The 16,484-nt window shown below is 42.5% G+C and overlaps 2 protein-coding genes across 2 annotated transcripts; one reads left to right on the forward strand and one right to left on the reverse strand.

The window, feature by feature from the left end:
* The first annotated feature begins 2,016 nt into the window (after positions 1-2,016).
* stk36 (serine/threonine kinase 36 (fused homolog, Drosophila)) lies at positions 2,017-8,884 on the forward strand. Its single transcript, XM_071900882.2, has 20 exons — positions 2,017-2,125; positions 2,632-2,772; positions 2,952-3,029; positions 3,128-3,258; positions 3,356-3,605; positions 3,966-4,059; positions 4,203-4,369; positions 4,478-4,650; positions 4,771-4,876; positions 5,098-5,226; positions 5,311-5,487; positions 5,610-5,701; positions 5,800-5,863; positions 6,010-6,120; positions 6,239-6,313; positions 6,418-6,535; positions 6,632-6,758; positions 6,886-7,066; positions 7,280-8,224; positions 8,700-8,884. The coding sequence occupies exons 1-20, from the start codon at positions 2,042-2,044 to the stop codon at positions 8,793-8,795; spliced, it is 3,339 nt and encodes a 1,112-aa protein (XP_071756983.2). The 5' UTR covers positions 2,017-2,041; the 3' UTR covers positions 8,796-8,884.
* Positions 8,885-11,473: 2,589 nt separating this feature from the next.
* atf5a (activating transcription factor 5a) lies at positions 11,474-15,209 on the reverse strand. Its single transcript, XM_071900810.2, has 4 exons — positions 15,145-15,209; positions 13,772-14,020; positions 12,253-13,447; positions 11,474-12,147 (listed from the first exon to the last, which is right to left on the reverse strand). Exons 2-4 carry the CDS (start codon positions 13,911-13,913, stop codon positions 11,961-11,963), a joined length of 1,524 nt encoding a protein of 507 aa, XP_071756911.1. The 5' UTR covers positions 13,914-14,020; positions 15,145-15,209; the 3' UTR covers positions 11,474-11,960.
* Positions 15,210-16,484: the final 1,275 nt, after the last annotated feature.

Below are 16,484 nucleotides of genomic sequence, written 5' to 3' on the forward strand. Positions count from 1 at the left end.
CTAAAACATTGCAGCTCTTACAAGTCCACTCAGTGCAAACTCCTCCTGGTCATGACCCATTCCCATCCTCCACCTGTGTGTGTTGAGTCGATTGCTGCCTTGTGTGGACTTTATGCATTTTCGTCATGTGTAAAAATATGGAAATTCAATCTCTCTGTTGGAGGGGGTTGTCTTTGGGAACGCTCATTGGACGTGCGTCTCAGTTCAAGGCTTTCTCTGCGGCCACTTGAAACTCAGCAAATAGCAGGCCTATCATCATCTTCTAACAGACTAACATGAATTATTAGCTCTTCCACTTGCCAGGGCTTTGTAGGCTGTGCTGCACACTGCCTGCCTCATATCGCATCTGCATCTCATCCAAGTTACTGCGGAGTAGATGCAATTTGGCTGCATGGAATAAAATGATTTATAACCCAAACAGCACGTATGCTATATTAATCTATATGAATATTAATATTAATCCCATTATAGGAAACGTATTGTGATTTTCACTAGGGCAACGTGCAGTGACTATGCAGCCTAAATGCAGGAACTAGTGCATCACGTCATTGCACCACTTGGTTGAACTCTGAAATGCACAAGCGTTTTGACACACTGAGGAAGATCAAGATATGCCTGTATGTGTTTTTCGGGTATTTCCCCAGATAGCCGAACATGTCATCTTAGCAGCAGTTTGTATTGTTAATTTGAAACGACTTATTTTCCCTTGCTTAAGGCTGAGAACTGTTCCTGCCTCCCTTGCGAAAAAGAACGATAGGAATCCTAAAATACATTTTAGAAGGATATGCCTACTACAGAAACATCACACCAACACTATAATATAACCTCCTACAGGAATATTATAGAAATATTATAGTGAGACCATAGGAAATAATAAATAGGCTACCATTAAGTAAGATAAGGTCATTATAAACTCACTATTAGCGTAAGTTCCACACTCACTAGTCATTTTTAGTCAAGGCTCACATGGATGCATCGTGGTAAGATTTCCTTCTCAATGTAAAACACGTACGACATCTTGCGGACAATAGAAGAAGAAACAGGAGCCTTTAGTTATGTGTTTTAATTAATTAGGTTACTAATCACAGAGTAAATTAGTGGGACGTCATTCCATACCACGTGGATGGAAAAAATATTTTTATCACTAATGTGTAGGGTAGGCTACAAGCAATTGACAGCAATTGTTGAACCCGTTGAATATTACCATAGCCTACGCTTTATGCAGGGTCGGTTTTCACCAGAAATGACACTGCTGAAATCCTTGTTTAAAAATAGAGAAATGAGACATTACAAAATAGGCCTAGCCTATGTGCACTGTGCTCTCAAAATGCCCAAAAAGTTTTCTAGGAAATGTCGCAAGCAGCGTTTTCAAATATTGCTATTATTATTTTCAATATACATTGATAACAAAGCAATGTTTGATATGAGCACAGAAAATGTGTGTGGAGCCCAAGGGTGCGGTCACTTTCGTCAAGCCGCCTGGTGGATCAAGGTCTGCTGCACCTGGTTTGTTTTCCGCTCTCAGCACGTTGCTAGGAACGCAAGAATGGTTGCTAGGCTAAGGACCCATGCGTACTTGTTGTCCGTAGAAAAGCCAGTTCAGACTTTTCATTGCAATGTGAAGAAAACGATAAAAAATAGCGGCTTATTGTTAGGGTAAGTTACTAAAAACTGAGCATCTACAAATACCGAGTTTATGCTCGTGGCAGCCAAAACTTTACCGTGTCTTTTGTGTTTTTTATGAAACGGCGGATAGACTTGCTCGCTAAGCCTTGTTTGTTGTTTACCGTTTCTGGAAAGTAGTACATTGACAACAGTATGCTTGCTCAAAATTACCGTTACATCTATACGGATTGCAAAAAAAATGTAAGAGTTGTAGTCTAAATTCGGAGTAACAGATACTCGCAAATGAAGGATGAGACAAACGCTGCTAACACTGACATAACGCTACAACAGAAAACTTACCGTTGCTAACAGGTTGCAGTTTGAAGAAGTTGTGTCTTCAGTCGTGCCAGCGGCCAGCCTGTCGTCGTTCGGTGACATGAATTCATATCATGTGTTGGAGCTGGTGGGAGAGGGCTCGTTTGGTCGAGTTTACAAGGGAAGGAAAAGGTTTACTGGGCAAGTAAGTAGCTGGCTTGTATGCTAAGTAGTTACCAAAATCTACTTGGCTAATTAGCCTATTGACAACACATTGGGACTTTTTTTGGACACCTTTATTTCCAGCTAAAATCATATAACACTAGCCTACAGTTTAGTGTTTGAGAAAAGTTTGAAAAACACAAACGAGCTTTTACATTTGAAAATCATGAAGCGCTGGATGGAATAGCAATATAATCGATTATTTGGACAGATCCCTAGTGAATACACTAGGTGGAAAAGGGGGAACCAACTTGACAACTTGACAGCTCCAGTATTAGCTAATAGCCTATGTGAAAATTTTAGGTCTGTTCAAACAATGATGTTAAATTTCCTTGGGTGTCAGAATCCATTCAAATTTGGCACGTCCAATACAAACCAATGCTAATAGGTTGTATGTATTCACAGTACTGTATTGGGCTGGTTAGATCTAGCTGTCTAACTGGTTGTTTAGCCACATCATTTCAGCATCTGTCCATCTGTCTCCCTAAGGTGGTGGCCCTGAAGTTTATCCCAAAGGTGGGTCGCTCTGAAAAGGAGCTACGAAGTCTCAAGAGGGAAATTGAAATCATGAGGGGACTTCAGCATCCAAACATTGTTCAGCTGTTTGACAGCTTTGAGACTGAGACAGAGGTTTGTTCATTATGATCCACTGATGTTGTCTTTTCCTTTAAAAACATCATAGAATATCCCATTTAGCACACAATCATTCAAATTGCCCCCATCTAGAATTCTTTTGGACTACCCAACCACTTGTCTTTATACTTGTGGTGATAATCCCATGACCATGATCCCGTATTTGTTTGTAATAGGTTGTGGTTGTAACTGAGTATGCAGAGGGAGAGCTGTTCCAGATTCTTGAGGATGACGGAAGCTTACCAGAAAGCCAGGTATTCAGTTTCAGCGCGCAGAAGTATGCCAGAAATTGAACACTGACAAACCATGTTTTCATTTGATCTACATATGCTTCTTGTTCTCCTCTTCCAAGGTTCGTGAGATTGCCTGCCAGCTGGTCTCAGCTCTGTATTATTTACATTCCCACCGGATTCTTCATCGTGACATGAAACCGCAAAATATTCTGTTGGGAAAATGTGGGGTGGTGAAACTCTGTGATTTTGGGTAAGCAGGTTTTGAACATTTTAAATGAAAAATAGCCATGCTAATCCTTTGTACAGAAATGTATTTTGGGTACATATGTAACATAATCTCCCTGTAGGTTTGCCAGGGCTATGAGTGTCTCCACCTTGGTCCTGACTTCTATCAAGGGAACCCCACTGTACATGTCCCCCGAGCTGGTGGAGGAGAAGCCATACGACCACACTGCTGATTTGTGGTCCCTGGGCTGCATTCTCTATGAGCTCCACACGGGGGCACCTCCGTTCTACACTAACTCCATCTTCCAGCTGGTGCAGCTCATAGTGAGAGACCCAGTCAAATGGCCAGACACTATGAGCCAGACCTGCATGGTACAGCACAACTACAGTGTTATGCTTTGCCTCCACTGGTCAGAGTTTAGCCGTGCTGGGGCCTTTCTGGCTCAGTCAGTGTCTGCACTGTATTAAGAGGCCTGTCAAACCTGGCTGAAGCACACAGACCTAGTGGTGAACTAAATGCTAATTTGATGTTCTTGTTATTTTCACACACTGTTGACCTTTGGCAAGCTGATTAAACAGTGGAGACGCAAACCATACCATACCACATCGCAGCCAGGCTGCCCCCAGCTGGGCTAAACAGAGCTAATGGAGGCAAGCATTAATGGTTTTCTTTATGTATGATTAACAGAATGTTATGGCCTATTCAGTGCTTCTCTGATTTTGCCCTGACAGAGTTTCTTGAAAGGTTTGTTGACCAAAGACCCCCAGAAGAGGTTGTCATGGCCTGACCTCCTGCATCATCCTTTTGTTGCTGATGAGGTTCTAGGTGAGGTCCTAAAACAATTATCATATGAATTTTAATAGGGATTTTCAAAATATATGTGAGAGATATGAAATATCTGTTTGAGATTATGCCTATGTCTCACTGTTATTGTTGTTTTTTCCCTGTAATGATGATGATGTTGGCAGTGCTGTCAGACACCGGTGTTTTCAGCCCTCTGACAGTCACACCCAGCCCAGACGTGCTGGCGCTCAAACTGCAGCAAGTAGTGGAGAAGACGTTACCGACTTCTGGAGAGAGCAGGTTATTGCGCAAGGCCAGGGAACAGAGGGACAACGATAAGAGAAGGAAACAGGTAGGTGGTCACAGTATGAGAGTGAGTCACCAATGTATTTTTCATAAGCAAAGTCAATCACATAGAAATTGATGGAGGAGCTCTAAGCTGTACTGTGTACGTTAACAGAAGATGAAGGGTGGAATGGGAAATGAAAGGGCCGACTCAGCGGCAGCAAGAACATCGCCTAGAACCAAGCCCCCCTCCAATGATGTCACCACTACCTCAGGCCATTTGGTCCAGTCAACCGCCAATCTAAGCCTCAAATCAAAGGATCAAGCCAGTGTGACATCAAAACACAGGTGCATATGGAATACAATGTTGAAAAGGAGCCACTCACAAGTCAGCATAAAACTAAAATCAGATACACTAGTGGAACAGACTCAGGTGTGTATTTACAGGTAGTGACTTTTCCTCTGCAGGGGTCAGATCAGCAGGGACTATGAGCAGGAGTTCCCGTCTGTAGAAGTCGGGCCACGACTAGTGCGGAGGTGCAGTGAAAACAGCCGGGCTACACTGTGTACGCAGGTCAGTGTCCCTGACACATTCTCTGGTGATAAAAAGAAAATATAGAATGTAGAAGACATATACTCTTCCTTGTAATTGGAAGAGAATATGACTTCTATATTCAATATTTGCCCTGGTAATAAAGAAGCTGGTTGCATCAACTTAAAAGAAAGAAAAGAAAGGATTTTTCTGTTGCGTATGCAATCCATTAATGTTCCATTGATCATTTATTGTTCTATCAGGATGTTGACAGTGAGGAAGAGTGGGAGAAATTGGCCCAAGAAACAGACCCAAGGCACCAGACAAAACTATTAAACCATGAAGCCATTATTCCTCAACTCAAAAACAAGTTGCTGGCTTTTAATACTCAGGTAATTAAGTATAAGTTGAATTGAGCATGAATTGACACTTTCCTTGGAGCAATACTGTTTATTAATTCTCTATTTTTTGGTCAGCTTGCAGATGGCATTCTGGAAGGAGTGTGGCGGATTCACCAACCGTTGAGGGTCTTGTGCAACCTGATCCTGACCTCTGACCTTGAGAGCTCATACCATATTGGCTGTGAAGTTGGACTACCCCATCTCCTCTTCGACCTGGTCCACAATACTGTAGAAAACCCAGTTGTCGTCGAGGTTAATACACACAGGAATGGAACCATATTCAGCACTGGATTGTTGATTGGCTTCACAGTGAGGCATCAAGCAACACTGTTGATAACTTTCTTGTACTTTTTTCTCCTCTTTTGCCTGCTCAGCAACCATGGAGTGTGACAATGCTTGGAGAAATTATAGTAGTGCTCCTGACCTACTGGGAGAAGCATTGTGACTGGGTGCAAGAAGAGGACAGGTACAGAGTAGTGACTACGATACATCTAGTTAGACGGAGTTTGCAAAGTATTGCAGTATATATTGTAGTATGGCTCATCAGCTCTTCTCTCACTGTAGGCTGGAAGAGTTCACCAAGCCCTTTGTCAAGATCCTTAATCAACCGAACCCCAATCCTTTGGCAGTAAGTACCTATAGAAGTTGGTTACTAGTAACTGATGTCTCCCATGCTCCACATGCCTTTTATGTAGTGACTCTGGCTCTTAGTTTTGGGTGAATACTGAGCTGGTCAATTGTCTGTCACAGTTGTTTTTGCTGTCTCTCCTCTAGCCTCTGGCTGCATCAGTTTTGTCTATGTTCACGCAACATGGGGTCTCTGTGGATGTTAGTATGGATAATCTAACCCCCATGCTGAAAAACCTTCTCTTGGACTCATATGAGGTACCTGATCTACAGGGAGCAATTTGTATACTTTGCACTATATATTTAACATTTTGTCATGTGACTATAAATGATGCAACATTGTCTAAGCTGTTTCTCCCTCCTCTGCCCCTCTTAGCCTCAGCTTCCACCACCTCCTGGCTGGGGACTGTGCGATGGCCTCCTGTCTTTGGTTCTACACACACTCTCTGAGGTCAGACAATAACTAAAAGAGACCGTATAAAATGTAATCCAATTGGCTGTATGGTGTTCAGAGTTCGAATTGTAATTCTACATTGTCCATTTTTCTTTTTTCAGCATGAAAATGGCCCTCCGTCTTCATCTTTAGATCCAGGAATTATTCTCGACCTGTGGAAAAGAATTGGTACTTCACTGGCAAGGACACCGCCTGTCACAGACATCTGTTCAGCAAATGGTAATTGTGTCCTATGAAACTTCAACCCTATTTGAAGCGACTTTTAAATGTTACAAATATTACATGAGATCATTTTTCCAACTCCTTTTCCAACAGGACTGTATGCCTTCCTGTCTACTGTGCTGCTTGTCTTCACCAAGGATCCACACTCATGCGTTCCTCTGCTCTCAGAGAGTGACTCAAAATGTGTATACAGCCTTGGCCATCTGCTTGACACCGATCGGTTAGTGTTCATGATTTCCTAAGTAGCAGATGTGCTCTTTCACCTACAGATTCAGCTCTGCCACCAGTCTTAGAGCAGCGCAGTAACCATGCCTGGAGCTAACAATAACTCTTTTTATACCCCACAGTCTTCATTTGCTTTCTGAAGGCACTCCTGGGAGACTTCAGGAGGATTTGAGTCACGGCAGCTTGTCCGTGCTGAGCTGCCACCTGCTGTGCTTTCCATTTGCCCTGGTCCTTCCTTCACACACCATGTCCAGGATTCTCCAGTTGTATGACAGCTGTGGCATTGCTGCGGGCCTCCTGCAGGTTCGGGCCTTCCTGTGCTCTGATACAGACCTCTCTGACTGTTGTAGCAAATGTCACACTCTGATGCAACAGCGGATAACTCTTGCAGTAGGCACATCAGGCACATACTAAATCTTAATGTCTCTGTACCCTTGGGAGAGCATTGTGTTGTTTCTTGTCTGCTGTTTGATCTGTGATGGCTTGACTGGATGATGCTTTTTCACGCTTTGACAGGTGATCCGAACTCTTCCTCCTCCGCTGCTAGAGCTGCCTCTCTCACTGTTGGGCCGTCTGCTCCTGTGCGACCCTGGGCGCTCCGTCTCCCGCCTCAAAGCAGCTGCTGGGGCCTGTGGCTTCTTCTCGGCACCCAGGGACAGCCAGCTGATTGCCTCCAGAGATCAGGCTCCAGGAACCAGAACTGCCAGCTCTCTGCTCTCTGCCTTGCTGCAGCCGGATGCACTATGGGACTCTGGCGCGGAGCTCCTAACTCTGCTGTCCCAGGTCGCCCGTTGTTCCCCTCGGCCTGCCTGCGTTCAGCTTCACCTGGAACCCACGGTGCTGGAGCAGGCTCTGGCTCACTCTTACGAGCGGATTAGGGCTGCCACCTGCAGCCTGCTGGGAAATTTGGATCCGTTTAGGCCTACCGCACCGCCCGCCCTGCAGCCTGCCATTTTGGCAGATATGATAGACTGTCTTCATGATCGCTGCGTGTCTGTCCGGCGGATGGCTTGCAGGGCAGTGGGGAATTGGTTGGGATGTATTGGGGAGGCAGGGTTTAAAATGGGAAGGTCCAATGGAAAGGGCAGTGCCACTACAGGGTGGGGCAAAGTGAAGGACAAAGAGAAACTTGAGTGCTCACACATTGGGGCAGGAGGAGATTTGGCTCCAATACTAGAACAGAGAGTGGACCTCGAGGAGGGGAGCAGGTGGATAGAAGAAGCCAAGAGGACGGCAGCCATGCTGGCAGCTCTTCTCACTGACCCTGATGCCCTCACACGCCGCCACTGCTGCGCTGCCCTGGGAAACCTGGTAAACATCTACGGCGGGGTGTCCTTGTTGTTGGAGGAAGATGTGTCCAGCCTACTTCTGAGAGCAGCGTGTACGGATTCCCATCATGCAGTGAGACAAGCTGCCATAGCAACCCTCTGCTTGTACAGCCAGCAGGACGCAATACGCCAGGTAATAGAGTTAACAGGTTACATGGGAAGGCAGACGTTAATATCTCAATGAGTCTGCCATTCCTATATATTTTTTTTTTCCTTTCAAATTTGGTTAGTATCAGGTTAATCTGACAGTTATTACATGTTTGAATTAAGGAAAGTCCAAAATAGTATAATTAGCTTTTTAGAATATATTCAGTTTCTCTGTGGAAGAAAACAATTCACACTATCTTCTTTCAATTCTTTAATGCTTCACCTTTATATTACTACTCACTACAATGGCTAGTATTGCCTTGGGCTCATGCATTCTTTTAAATAATGTTGCTTGCTGGTCACAGTATATTCTGTATTCCTTTGTGGCTTAGTAAAATCTTTTTTGTCTGATTTGTTTAGGATCAGTCATTCCTTGCATGCATGTGCTTGCACTCAAAGATATTAAAAAAAGACCTAAAATATCTTCAAAATTGGTCACTCTCTTTTGCATCTATTTGAAGGTCCTGATATCCCTTGATGCCTATCAGAAACTCCTGCAGGCTTCACACCATGCTCCTCCACAGTGTGACTATCGTCAGCTCATTGGCCAGCTATAAGTGAGTGACCATAGACGTTTCATTAGACATGACACTACATTAGACATGTGGTGTGACTACTTTCCTTCTGCCTGTCTAAATGAACAGGATACAGGACTATACAGATATATATATTTTTTTTTACTAAAAATGTGGTGCTTGTTTTCAAAGATGTGGGCCTTAATACATAAAAACACTGGTGAAATGAAATATAACTTTTCTTTATGCATAGAAAATGTTTGTGTTCTTGGCGTTTTATTAACACTGTTAAAATTACTATTTTACAATCTATTTCCTGAAATTAAACGAAGAGTTTTTACTGTTATCTGATGTTTCATTTTCTACATTAGGCCTGCACTATTTGTACACATTTAAAAAAGAAACTAATTCAATAGAAACGAATATAGAAAGTACTGCATTTTTTAGATTTGTAGTGCGATTTTATCTTTATATTTCGCTACAGTTACCACACCGATATAGTTGGAGAGATGTGTGTTTTACCCAAGTTTTACTCTAGTTTTAACCATACCCAAAACTCTCTAATTATGCTCATCCTTGGAAGAATAAGAAATAATGTGTCGGGGTCGATTACGTTAATTATATTTCTATAAGCCTACAGCCTTCTCCTGTCGCATTTACTTTATTTTTTTATTTCAAACTGTTTTTGTTTCACGGAGCTGCCACTGCGCTGAGAACTGCAAACAGTTTTTCGGAGGTTATTAAAATAGGACACAGACTTAATTGTTGAATCCTCTTAGAATTATTCCGTTTGCAGCGTGGTCTGATCAGCCACTAAAACAAATAAGGTTTTCGTTCCTGTGTGTAATTGTCTCAGTGAAGTGTCTGGGCCCGCCGCGTGCTGGCAGAAGAGCTCGCCGTGGCTGCAGTCTGTCCATCAGGCTCTGGAAGTTTAATCTCTGCTTTGTGCACAAGGAATTAAGCGCTTTCAAAAAGACTTATTTTAGAGTTCATTTGTAGCCTACAGCAGATTCAAATGTTATATCTGCAGCAGTTTGTGCAGGCAAAATCATTTCTGGTTGATAATACCCGGGTGATGAGGAAAAGCTCTGAATAACCACAACGGACTGCGACGAACTGTTGACACAATCACTTTATTTTGGAAAAAAAAAATCGATGACACATAAAGAAAATAGTCTATGTTTATGATTAAATTAATTGCAAATTACGAAGCTTTATAATTTGCTTTCAAATGATCGTAAATTAGGTTACTGTTAAACATTTTAGGATTTAACATGACCTATTTTAACATCGGAGTTGATAGTACATTGCAAGGGTCAAAGCAGACACGTATTGGCTACCAAAATATAATAAACATGAATAAATAAATGTCCATAGGCTAGCGCTTAATATTGTTCATGATTTTCACAATACAATAATTGTGCATGGGGAAAAAATAAAAAAAGATGTAACAGAATCGGTATCTGTCCTATAGGTAATTATTTAACACAGCTGTCGTCTGCCTAGGAGTACTCGGTTTGCCAAAACAACATTTATAGTAGCAACACGTGTTGGTTGAAAATAATTCAGACAATATCCTCATACACCGAAGCTAAGAACATTGCAAAAGCTATCACACATAATCTAATGAAAAAGGTACATATTTTGAAGTTAATTTTCTACAAAGCAAAGGCTTACAAGCTCCACTCCCTGAACATACAAAAAGTTGTTACAAATCAGTGCAGACCAGCCATAGGCCTATAAAACTTATTGCCTAAGCAAGCAAGTAAAGAGACAAAATCCCTCAATGAAATCCTACATTTTCTATTCCAGAGAGAGCACATTAACGAAAGACATGCAGAGTGAGGCTGCTAAAAAGTCACTAGTCACAATATCTGTACATAAGGAAAACCAATCTGTCAATAGCCATCAAATCTGTACCACATAAAAAAGATGGACTGGAATGCGCTGAGCCTAATCTCCTGTCATGAATCATCAACTGACACTTGAAGACTGGGGGACAAATTGCATAACCTGAGCTGCAAAATAGATTGTATTGCAATTTGCAACTGAGGAAAGGGTTACAGACTGGCAACAACATGGTAAAATGCAGTTTTCACTTTCAAAGCAGTTTGCATTATAATTCATTTAACTTCTCTTTTGGTTACAGAAGCAGTAATTTGGAAAATTCACAATCACCTGCTGGAACTAATAGATGGCCTGTTATTAGTTGGGAGAATGAATTTTAATAAAACGAATGAAAATATAGTGGACAACATTAAGTTACTAACAGACCAGGGATGAATGTAAAAAAATAAAATAAAAAAAACAAACAACAAAAAAAAAGAATCCAATATTTTGTTTAGGAAAATCAAATGCACTCTCAAAGTACATGAATCCCATTTAGTAATGAATATTTAAAGCTGCCAACTTTTTCACATTACTAGACTAAACCATAAATCAGAAGGAAATACTTTGCCAAACATTTGGAAAAAATAGATAAGATATTGAAATATTGACAAAAAAATTTAATTTTTGCTAAGGTTGATGATAAAAAGTTTTTTTCCCAATATATAAGATGTTCTTTCCACAATTGTAAAACTCAATAAATATTCAAAAGCAATTCCAATATTTTAAAATATTCATGGCGATTGAAATATTATTTGCTTCTCAAGGGACCTTAGAAATAATTCTAGAAAAATATTTGATTTGTAAGATATGCATTCAAAAATCAAATCAAACTGTTTCGCCTGTTGTCACAACATATTTGACTACTTCAAACTATTTGAAAAAGGGTGATATTTACAAATAAAATTTGAAAATAGAAATACTTTCAGTCTAATCCTATTGCTGACATCAACTCCAATGTAAGGCCGTTAAAAATTCTAAACCTGCATAATGAATAATATTAATTCTCTAGAAATCAAGCCTATTTCAGTTAGTAGATTCACTCAGCGTGAGATCTATTAAAAATGATTGTCATTTAAAGCATTACAACGTCACAGTGCAGGCTCAAGTGGTTAGATTTGTCGAGTGCGAAAGCAATGGAAGCATTGGATAGATTGTTGACTTGAAATGTAAAAAATAATTCACATTAGCAAAACATGCAGTTACCCCACCCGCCTTGAAAAAAGACAAACATTCAATCTTGGACAATCAAAAAGAAACGAAAAAGCTCTACAATTTCCCTGTTATGTCCTCTTTAAATGTACTTGCAGGAGCTCGGTGTTATGCGGTTGTGTCCTGCTTGAGCCTTTGGCTGCGGGCCTTGTACACTTCAATCAGTAGGTCTTTAACATACTGGATTTCACGTTCTACGGACTCTGCCTTGTCCCGGAGCTCCCGGTTCCTCCCCTCAAGACAGTGCAACTGTTCCTCCAAAGAATCTAACTCCGCCCTTTTCCGTTGGCGATACCTGCATTGAAATGGGCGAGGAAGCAAAAGCAAAAATTAATTAAAAGCTCTTCATCTGTGAAATCCCATTATTTCCTATCAAGCAGAGAGCTAGGCCGAAACATACCTGTGAGCGGCAGTTTTGTTCTGATCTCTTTTCTTCTGTTTGCGCTCCCCGCCCTCTGCTGGAATGAGGTCCTCTTCGTATTTCATAGCACAGTGATCTTCCTTCAACCTGCATGCTTGCCTGTGTCCTGGAGACTCCAAGCCAAGACTCTCCCTAGCCATCAAAAGACACTCTGGGCCCTGATCCTCAAGGAAATTACAGTGTAAATCATGTTGATGTTGCCCTATCTGTAAACTCTCTGTTTTGACCTGTTCATTGATGCTGCCTAAGAAGCTATGATAGGCCTCAGACTGTGGTGTTGTTGGAAGATAACAACCCTCACTGCTCTCACTTTTCCAAGAAATGCTGGCTTTTGTCACCTCCACACCACTTTTGATATTGCTCAGCACTTCGCTGTTACCAGTGGCTCCATTGATCTCCCTCATGCCATACATCAACAGATCCTCTTTCTTATGCGAGACATCAAGCGGCCCGCCAAAACCAAATCCACCACCAACAACCTTTGCACCGCCTATGATCTCTTGACTGAAACAGCAATTTTTCTCGTCTTTGGGTAGAGGGGCGCATCTTCTCACCTCGACTGCACTACCCAGACAGTAGCTTTTCCCTACCAGCTGCTCGTCTTCTACACAGCCATAATTGCCAGTAAGGGTCACTGCTGAGTTACCTGAGTTATTTCCTTTGGAACTCCACAAACTATTCTCATAGCCTTCCCCCAACCTCACCCCATCAGGAACTCTTTTCCTACCACACCCATTTGGGCGACTGCAGCTGTATGGGGCGTGTCTAGGAATTTTGGATCGCCCAATGGGCCCGCCACAGATACTCAGCAGGTCCAGTTCTCCGGTTGCCAGGGTAACAAGAAGTGGGCTGGATTCCGATTGGTTGGAAGTAGAGTATGATGCGTATGGCAGCTGACAGAACGGCTGAGGACCCGCTGGCAGTGGACCCCTGTCGCATTTTCCCAACTTTGGCCCTTTCTCTGGCAGTGGTTCGGACAGGAAGTAGTCCTCCAGTTGAGCAAGTTCCTCTTGCAAAAGAGAGGTCATGACCTCCAAGTCAGAGGGCACCTGGGTATCATTCTGAAGGGGTGAAGGGGGAAGGGAGGCATTGGTGGGGGAGGGAGGGGAAGGAGGGTTTGGGAGGTACGAGGAGAAATCCACTTCTTCCGTCATCCAGTCAGTGAGACCATCACCTATTGAGAGAAAAAAACATAGTGCAATCTTAACAACTAATTTAATAAAGGTAATCAATCACAACTAAAGAATAAAGGTCATGCAAATGTTTCCTGAATGTCAATCATGCAACATTGCACATAACAGGTTTAATTTTATAAAGGCATATTCGGAGCGACAAAAGTGAGCGCATAGAAAGACTTTCTATTTAAATAAAGTTGCAGCATTTCAATATATTAGACATAGCTAGTTGATTACTCACTGTTCGAGGAGGACGAATGTGCTGCAGTGCCGAGCCCACCTGAAATGGGGAAAAATAAAAAAGCGTACTCGCTGCAACTCACCAATTAAGTGCTGACTCTCCTCTGACACCTCCCCCCTGCACCCCTGTGATTGGCTGTGGTTAGCCTGTGGGTGAGAGAGAGCGAGGGGGTCTGCCGGGCAGACACGAAGAGTCTTCCAAACAGGAGCTGATGTTGCCATCATTTTGTCTATCGGTCTTTTGATTCAATCCAAGTCCAAGCATATGCTGAGAGCGAGCGGGGTCTGACAGATGGGCCACAGAGAGCAGGGCTGGGTGAGCATAATGAAACCTAGAAGGTAAACAGTGGGGGTGTTAAAGAATCTCGGAAATGTGAGCATCTAAAATGATCACACTAATAAACTATTCAGTCTAGTGATGGAATGAGGAATATCAACATGTGCTGCCCTCAGCAAGTTTCCAAGCCTGACTCAGTCTTCAGTAGAACTGTTTTTAGACACAATGAAGAAACCACCTGCAAGTGTTTTAACTCCAAATCCCAGTACTACAAGTAATTACATTTCCTTCATCTAAGAATCAGAAGCTAACTCAGAAACACTGTGATTATATGCAAAGTACACAAGAAGTGTTGGACAGCAATGCACTATTAACCTTTCTAAAGAAGCACCATGTTGGCAAGTATCATGAACAGAACACAAATTCATTCAGAAACACGCCCACGACAGTGACAGAGGGATGAGAGCTGAGTCCTTTGGGCGTTGAAGCGCCCCCAAGCCATGCACTCAGTGCACTTGATGTGTTCAAAACACGTGGGACTTGTCAGTGACGTTGTCATGGGCCCAACTGTTGGCAAGATGCACCAGACTAACTCGCTCTCTCTGAGACGCCCAGATCATTAAATCGGATTAATGCAGATTAGCTGCTTCAATCGCATGTTCCTTTTCAATTAATCACTTGTGTTTTACCACTAAAGCAGATTAGCAGATAAGTGACAATAATGCGATATCCAAATGAAAACAAGACAAGACGTGAAACCGACTGAGACAGAAATGTGCTATTTCCAGTGTACAGCTGGTTATGCGTAGCCTACATAAAGGCTGTACATTTAGCCTACATTAAATATAGGCTACTACCAGCTGGTAACACACAGCTATCGGACATTAACCCTACGTTGTATTGCTATCATGACCAGTGTTGGAATGGTTCAGCACCCATAATACACATGGAAGCACAGCGTTATTGAAAAGTAATGAAATAGGCTATAACGTTTGTGAAAACTGAAATAATAGAAACAATCTAAACCAGAGACACAGAATGGACCACTCCACAATAAAGACTAGAAACATTTTGACAGCGCACAACAACAAAGTGGCAACAGTAACACTACCAACACAGTAACAAACTTCGCACAGCCGCTGGATGGATATGAAGTAACGAGCAGAGAGTTCAACTTACTCCATTCTTGCGGGGAAAATGTAGAGCACTTGGGGGTGCGTTGCTAAAGCAAAGCACGTTTTCTTTTCGGGTTCAACTTCTTCACGAGTTTAAAGAGCCATATTTCTGCTCGGAATATCCGGGACAGCGCAGAGACCGAGTTGTTGCTTTGTTGTGATCAACCTGATGACTGCGGAGCGGCTTAATTGGGGGCGAGCATCAGTTCATTCACACCTAGCAACCAACTGCGTCACCAGGAGAAACCGTGCTGTAGATTCCTCCGCCCCCACTCCTCGATTTACAAAGAGACAGCCCACATTTTACATTTTACTCACTGCCGGGCTCCTTACTCAGAAAATGTAATGAATTACTCGTTTCTTGTTGCTCATTTCGAAAGCAACACCATTAATTTATTTATCACTCATTGGTAACAGTAATTAGTCAGGCTACATCACTCGTTGCATTACTTTCCCGTTACAGCCCCAAAACGCTTGTATCCTCTCCTAACTTTGGAAATATTCTTTGCATCCTTTGGCTATATAAAATCACAGTATGGTGCTTTCACCCGAAGAAAGGAAACTGTGCCACCTCTGATCTAAACTAGTTCAGTGTGAGAGGACAACGACTATTTGTGGTCGGGAAAGTTTCAATGTGATAGGCTATTTAGAAGAGATGATAACAAATGTAACTACTTATTTTTGAATAGTAACCGTAATATCGTTGATGAGATTGAAATAGTAACCCGAAAAGTAATCTCATTACTGTAACGCGTTACCAACACTGCATGCATTTCCCAGACTGTATCTTGAGACCGAGCAGTAGTAGTATAGGCTACTATCGGAGGAGGTCTTTAGGTTGGACCTATAGACTTATTGACATGGACGTCCATAGGCTGCTGAAGGAGTTGATTCAAGACAGCATCGCTCGCGAATGCAAACCCATACGCATTCCCGAGGCTGTATTTTAAACCCATGGATGGCACGGTATTGTTTGGGAGGGGACTAGTTGATTCAGTCAACGTGGAAGTACATACTATGTGTTGTTCAGGAGATGTATGTTCGCTGTTGCATCTCAGTTGCATCAGTGATCCAGGCAGACAGCGATTGGCTGGGCGCGCTGAGGCTGCCGCTCCGTCATTGGCTAGAACGGATACGTGTGTAATTTGATTGGTTGGTGGTAGGCAAGGTAAAGCATCCCAGTGTTGTTGTCTTTTTTCTGTGTGCGGTGCGGTGTGCACATGTTTCACGTAAACAAACCGGGTGAAGAGAGGCATAGTGCTACACTCAGTCTGAGAAATGATATTGACATGAATGGGCATTTTATGTTATACTATAGCTCTGCCATGGAGACCATTGACAAAC

Source organism: Centroberyx gerrardi, chromosome 11 (genome assembly GCF_048128805.1).
Source record: "Centroberyx gerrardi isolate f3 chromosome 11, fCenGer3.hap1.cur.20231027, whole genome shotgun sequence".
NCBI classification, from domain to species: Eukaryota; Metazoa; Chordata; class Actinopteri; order Beryciformes; family Berycidae; genus Centroberyx; species Centroberyx gerrardi.